An 8,074-nucleotide genomic window follows, 5' to 3' on the forward strand; every position below is an offset into this window, starting at 1 on the left:
AAATTTGATCTTCCAATCGAAGCTCCTTGAAATACTCCAACATCTACACCTTCCTTTAATAAAATATGTAGCCCTTCCATCACAATCAAGAATAGGAAAGGACTTAACGAATCACCCTGACGAAGGCCTTTTTTAATCTGAAACTCCTCCATTGGACTACCATTAATAATGACCGAAGATCTTGCTGAAAAAGACACATTTTTATCTACTCTCTCCATTTAACCCCGAACCCTATCCTCATCATCATGTAATCCAAAAACTGCCAGTTAACTGAATCATACGCTTTATCAAAATCAACTTTGAAAATCATCAGTTTGCGGTTCTTTCTCTTATACCATTCTATGATCTCGCTCAGAATCAATGGACCATCAAGAATTTGCCTACCACTGATAAACGCCGATTGAACAGGACTAATAATCTTGTCCATAACCCGAGTCAATCTGCTCGTGAGGAGTTTGGAAATAACTTTGTAAAAAGAACCGATTAAAGAAATGGGGCGAATATCTTTAATACTAACTGGTTTCGCAACCTTGGGGATCAAGGAAATGAATGCCGAAAGGGATCCTTTATTCTTAAAACCTGAATTGAACGTTTGATTCACAGCAGCTACTATATCTTTTTCATTAAATCCCAAAACGATTTAATGAAGAGAAATGAAAACCCGTCTGGACCTGGGGCTTTGTAGCTACCACACTCCCACACAGCAATTTTAATCACTTCTTCCGTAAAGTGCCTTTCCAACTAGATGCTATCTTGCGTCCCCAACATATTCAATAGGGTAATATCTGGAATTTGAGTACCTAATGTTTCATCAAATTTCTTAGTGTAGAATTCCAAAATTGCTTTTTTAATGTCCCCTGGGTTTGAATTCCACACCCCATCGATATGCAACCCAATAATTTGACTTTGTTGTCTTTTTTTTGTTAATAACCCCATGAAAGAACTTTGAGTTCTCATCACCTTCTATATCCCAATTAATTTTAGCCTTCTGTTGTAAATCCATCTCTTCTAATCGAGTGATTTCATCAACTTCCATAAGACTCTTTGTTCTCTCGTCTAACTCCTCAAGAGAGGCACAAGAGTGCTTCATTTTCACCTCAATATCCTTTATTCTATCTCTTAGCTCCTGAACACGTTTTTTCTCCCTTAAGTTATTAATTGCACCCCAAGACTTAATTTTTTATTTGAATCTTCTCATCTTATCGAAAAAATGAACGTTCATATCATGATCTTGCCAACTTTTCTCCACAAAATCCTTGAAACCATCCCGATACAACCAAGAGCCATATACTTTGAATGGAATAGGACCGAAATCTTTATTATCAACATGAAAGTACAAAGGCACATGATCCGACCACCCACGATTGAAAGCTTCTAACTTTGCATCTGGAAACAAATTGATAACCGAATGTGAGATTAGAAACCTGTCAATCAAACTCATTTTTGTTCTGGATTTTTTCATCCAAGTGTATCTTCTCCCCCTAAAGGCACCTGTCAATCAAACCACCATTATTAATAAAATTATTGAAATGAAGCGCTCCGAGAGGATTAAAATTAGAACTGAATCTATCCGCCTCTTCTGTAACTTCATTAAAATCACTGAACAATATAAAATGGCCATTATGACTGTGCATGAAATCAGTTAAAAAATTCTACAATCGACATTTCTCGCCCTGGTCTTGTGGACCATAGATATTTATGATAAAGAAAGATCCTTCATAACGAGTCCAGCTTCCTTTCACTATAACATAATGATCCCCACACCAAATCTGGTCCTTAACAAAAACCGCAGGATCCCACATGGAAATAATACCATCCGACTGACCTCTAGCTAGAGAGCATGCAAAATCATAGTTAAATATTCCTCACATTGTCTTCAAATGAAACAATTCTAAACGAGCCATTTTAGATTCCCGAATGCCCAAAAACATGATATTATTCTTGTTGCATAGATCCCTCACCCAACATTGTTTCCTCCATTTTTTGCAACCTCTCACATTTATGGATAGAATTTTCATTTATCCACAAATTATTCTCCAATCCTATCAATTAAGTTGTGAAATGCCTCTTGACAATCTAAGACATCCACCCCTAAAGTGTGTCCCACCTTCACAATATTATCCACAGCGCAAAAAATTGAACCATTCAACATATTCTCCTCTGTTCTAACTGCCTCAAGTTGTTTAAATTTGGATCGAATGGAGCCCTTAGAACCACTATTACAAGCATTATCGTTATCCTCATGTTGTAACTTTTGATCCTTCTGGCTACTATTTTGTTCGTCAAAAATAGTCTCATGTACCACATCGGTACCATTAAAATCCACTTCAATCTTTGAGTGCTTGTTATGAGAATTATTATTTTGTTCCTCCTCATCTGAGAATATTGAGTTAATATCACTCTCACTATTCTCAGTATTATCATTCTTCTCATCTTTATCAATTACCACATTCCACCCACCACTTTCATGTACATTCACAAAATATGATGTCCCTCTAATCACTACATTAACTACATCGTTAATAAAACCTTTGTGCTTTGTTGCAATGAAAACACGACCATTGCACATAGGAGAGTTTGATCCCTTTTCAAAGAAAATAAAGTTACCAAACAAACTGACAACTTTTTTGAACGCATTTGTACCCCAAGCACATAATGGCATACCAACAATTTCAATCCATACAAATCTTTCATCAACAATGAACGATTTAGAAACATGTTTATGATATGAGTAGAATGAAAGGACCCGTTCATATCAATTATAAATGATTCACATTAGTTGATTACATTGCGAGGTTCAACCTCTATATGATACTTTTTACAAACATTGCATTCTTTTTAAAAGACAACTTTCGTCTCAACGAAAGTTTACAAATATGCATACTAATGATATTATCATATTTCCCAAATATAATTGACTAATCTATCATTCATCTATCAACAATCTTTTTGAACTTAAATAATTTGAATGCAACGTCTTTTGAAATATGCCATGAAGGACTCCAAGTAATATCTTTAAATTGAGCAAATGCACAACGGAAGATTTCTTTCATACCTGAGAATAAACATGCTTAAAAGTGTCAACCAAAAGGTTGGTGAGTTCATTAGTTTATCATAATCAATTATTTCAATATTTTAATAGACCACGGGATTTCCAATATTTAACCGCACACGTAAACCGTGTACAAAACATAATACACATAACCTGTGTATAAAAATCATTCATATGGTGAACACCTGGTAACCGGACTTAACAAGATGCATATAGAATATCCCCATCATTTCGGGACTCTCATCGGATAAGATAAATCGAAGTACTAAAGCATCCGGAACCCGGATGGGGCTTGTTGGGCTCAATAGATATTTCTTTGGGATTCGCGTCAATTAGGGTGTCTGTTCCCTAATTCTTAGATTACCAGACTAAAAAGGGGCATATTCGGTTTAATAATCCATCCATAGAATGTAGTTTTAAGTACTTGTGTCCATTTCGTCAAACATTTATAAAAACAGCGCATGTATTCTCAGCCCAAAAATAGATATTCCAAAAGCATTTTAAAAGGGAGCAAATGAAACTCACGATACTGTAACTCGTAGTAAATATGCATATGACGGCACTGATCAAATGCATGGTTCGCCTCGGATTCACAATCCTATATCATTTGTATATATGTTAAAACATATAATCGTAATCGAGCAAGTTTATATATATATTATTATTAATAGTATATACGTTATATTATATGTTATTTAATATATTTAATTTATATATTATATATAATTAATACTTATCATATTAAATTTTAACATAGTTTAATTAATACATTTTATTGATAAAAAATAGTAATAAGTGTTATTAGTATAATTGTAATGTGTTTTATATAAAGTTTTTATTTGTAATAATAACAATAATAATAACAGTGTTAATAATAATACTAAAAATAATAATGATATTCAGTTTTAATCTTATTTATAATTTTCATAATAATATTTATATTCATATTTATAATCTTTATTTTTATATTTATAACCTTAACAATATCTTTAAAACTTTTATTTTCATAATCATAATAATTTTAATAATAATTATATTGATAATACCAGTTTTAACAAAAATGATAGATTTAAAAATAATGTTACTTTGAGTAATAATGGTAATAGTAATAATACTAATACTGATAATAATAATAACTATAACAATTTTACTACTAATGATAATAGTGATAATAATAATAACAATAATAATAATGATAATAATAATAATTGTAAATATGATGATAATACTAATATTAATGATAATAATAATAAATTATATTATGATAGTAATAATATTAATTAACGTAACAATAATAATAATAATAATAATAATAATAATAATAATAATAATAATAATAATAATAATAATAATAATAATAATAATTATTATTATTATAATAATTATAATAATAATCATATTTGTAACTATAATCATAATAATAATAATAAATGATAATTAATACTTATATTAGTAATAATAATAATAATAATTATAATACTAATAATAATAACAATAATAATAATAATAATAATCAGAATAATAATAATAATAATAATAATAATAATAATAATAATAATAATAATAATAATAATAATAATAATAATAATAATAATAATAATAATAATAATAAGGAAATAGTATACTACCTCAAAGAAATAGGTTTTTAAAAAAAATTACGCCATAGCACGGGCTCGAACCCCTGACCTCTCGTTAAACCGAAACACTCCTAACCATTACTCTGTTTCTGCTTTTCTGATTTAAACCCAACCGAAATATTTATAACCCGTATTCTATTTCTATCTTCTTCTTCTTTTTAAACTGTAATTGACTAGAGAATTCCTCAAACCAAATGGAGAGTTAAGGTTTGAATTATATTGCTAAATTGAAACAGAAACGTCTTGTGATTGATTGAGATTAACAGAAAACAATAATGGCAGTAGCAGCAGCTTCGAACTCAAGAACACAACTCAAACATTGATTTCGATTTTTTAGACAGTTTTAGGTAATGACTTCTACGTGAAATAGAAATAAAATCTCTCCTAGAAACTTTAGGAATCATCAATTGAACTTGAAACATCAAAACGATTACAAATTTCACGAAGAACATTTCAGTTGACTTTTTGATTCAAAACTTTGACTTCAAAATTCGAATTCGATAAGAGGAATTGAAACGTGAAACTTTGCAGATAGTTTGAGTAAAATATTCCTAACAAAACTGCATTATTACATTTTGAAATTGATTTCGAAATCGAGCTAATGTAATAATGAACTAAGAACAGAGGAAGAGGAAACTGTAACATAAAATTTCTGTATAAATTCGATAAATGGGGCTAGTTAAATTGATAATTGATAATGGTGATGAAAGAACTGAATGATTCTTAACAACTGGATTGATTGCTTTATAGCTAAAGTGGGTCAACAAGGAGAATCAATCAAGAAGAAAAATACAGAAAAAATAAAAAAAAAGAAAACGACTTGTGACAGATTTTGTAACTCTGTGATTTTAGATATCGACATGTTCATCAATCAAGTAGACAAATTAAACAGAATGATAGTGATTTGAAACTGAATACGTATTTATCTGTATTTATATTATTATCATTATTAGTAATTAAATTTATTAAAATTATCATTATTGTTAGTATTAATATTATCATGTTATTATTTATTATTACTAGTCACTATATCAATAACATTATTATTAGTATTATTAATAGTATTAATATATTTATACTTGTTAATTATCAAAATTTAAGAATTAGATATATATATATATATATATATATATATATATATATATATATATATATATATATATATATATACACACACACATGTATATATATATGTATATACAGATGTATATATATATATACATGTATATATACAAGATATATATGTATAGATATATATAAATACATATACATATATAAAATACATACATATATATATATATATATATATATATATATATATATATATATATATATATATATATATGTATGTATTTTGTATATGTATATGTATTTATATATATCTGTACATATATATCTTGTATATATACCTGTGATGAAACATGACTAGGAACTACGAGATCAACATGTTTAATTCACACAAAGGCGGAATTAGTGAATCAAACCAATTAAAGTGAATATGGGTAGCTTTTTGGGATTAAATTAGTCAAACCACAACAAGGATTGTGATTAGATTAATGCCTAGAGCTATTATTCACTACCAGGAGTGATTTGGGTTGAGAGAGAATTGGATCAGGTGAACCAGATCTGAGTGATTGTGTGTGAGAGAGGCTTAACCTAAAATGATGAATATGAGACTTTATATACCCCTGCTGTTGACTCACCCGTACGAGTCATCCATCACACGTACGAGTTGGCTTCATCAGCTGTACGGGTGATCACTCACTCGTGTCTTCTCATTCAGGCTATAATTATGACTTAGCTCAGCATCAACAGTGCGTATGAGCCTGTCAGCCGTACGAGTGATGCTTCACTCGTACGGCTGACTAAGTCTAACATAGTCAAACATCCGTATCGCGTTCCTGCAGTACCTGTAACCATATACAAACACAGATAGGATAATAACAAGCGATCATGGTATCCCATAAACTGAAGTACTAATCACAAATGTAGGCAAGATGTCTAGGGACTTACAGAACATGCATCAACAACTCCCCCTAGGACCTAGAACATCGATTACAATAAAGTAAACGTTCGTGAAATACACATAAGTCCAAAAGTAGCATCAGTCTAATATCAATTACATATCCAGATTCTCTCTCTCTCTCTCTCTCTCCAAAATACATCATCATCAAAAACAAAAACAAACAAAAATTACTAACTAGCATCACAGTATTCGACACACATCAGCTGGCTTGAACTTGGTTTGAGCTTTGAGCATCACTTTCTCTGTTGAGGTATGCATAGAGGACATCGATCACACATTCATATCTCATAGCTTCCTCCTTTCGATTGTCTCTGAATGTAATGTGATGGTGGTGAAGAGTCTCCACATCAAATCTCGACAAGTTTCTCAGCCACATAGGGTCTATAATCCTCACATTGTCGAACTGTATGCTTCCATCATCCTTCTCAATTGCAGTCAAGATCACTGCTTCTTCCGATAACTCATCATAGAACCACCATCTGAATTTCTTACAGATATCCTTGGGTAATGGCATTAAGGGAGATTGTTTCATATACTTAGCTGGACGGAACTTAACAATTTTTCTTTGTTGGGTGTATGGAAAACCTAGCGGCCGTTGACTTAAATATGTCCCATTTCCCTGTCTTATACTCATATCTGAGTTTTCTTTGAAACAACCTGGAAAGGTCACAATCTTCAATGTTCAACATCTTCAGCTTAGCAAGTTGCATGATCTCAAAGTACGGTAGAGTTTTGAAGTGACTTGGACGTGCCATATAATCTACTCCTCCTTCTCTCTTGATCGCAAAACAATTGATCTCCTTGAAATAGCCCCAGCTCAAAATTTTACCCTTGGAGTACTTCTTGGTTCTTTTACCTTTCTCATAGAAACTAACAAAATTTGACTCGAGTTCTGGCTTATCTACTTGATCAGGGTTAATAACGTTCTGTCTCCACCAGCTTTGACGATCTTCATCTTCCTTAATGTTTCTATTCACTTTAACCCTATCACGTTTGAACCATTCATTAATCTCATTCCATGTCTCAGCTTTAGCTTGTTCGGCTCGGAGTTTCTTATCTTTCAATTCTGTTTCTTTTCTTTCTTTCTTTCTCAACGAGCAGTTTCTCATGTCGGATCTTCTTGTTCCTTTCTAACATAACATCCATTTCTTTAACTTGTTGTTTGTATACCTTCCTCGTCTTTTCTAACTCAATTAAGTTCTTTCTTTTCTCCTCACAGCTCAGATTGAAGAAATCACTTAAGGTGTTGAGTGACGGATGCGAGTATGGCTCAAGCGAAGGCATAACAATTTCAACTTCTTCTTCTTCTTCTTCAGCATCAGATTCTATCACAAATTCGTCCTCGGACTCGATAATCAC

The 8,074-nt window shown here is 31.2% G+C and overlaps 1 protein-coding gene across 1 annotated transcript; it reads right to left on the bottom strand.

Moving 5' to 3' along the window:
• Positions 1 to 205: 205 nt before the first annotated feature.
• Positions 206 to 1,980, bottom strand: LOC139849483 (uncharacterized). The gene is made up of 6 exons (XM_071839138.1): positions 1,962 to 1,980; positions 1,765 to 1,831; positions 1,492 to 1,626; positions 1,236 to 1,424; positions 961 to 1,145; positions 206 to 615 (listed from the first exon to the last, which is right to left on the bottom strand). Exons 1-6 carry the CDS (start codon positions 1,978 to 1,980, stop codon positions 206 to 208), a joined length of 1,005 nt encoding a protein of 334 aa, XP_071695239.1.
• Positions 1,981 to 8,074: the final 6,094 nt, after the last annotated feature.

This window comes from Rutidosis leptorrhynchoides, chromosome 5, assembly GCF_046630445.1.
Source record: "Rutidosis leptorrhynchoides isolate AG116_Rl617_1_P2 chromosome 5, CSIRO_AGI_Rlap_v1, whole genome shotgun sequence".
Lineage (NCBI taxonomy): Eukaryota > Viridiplantae > Streptophyta > Magnoliopsida > Asterales > Asteraceae > Rutidosis > Rutidosis leptorrhynchoides.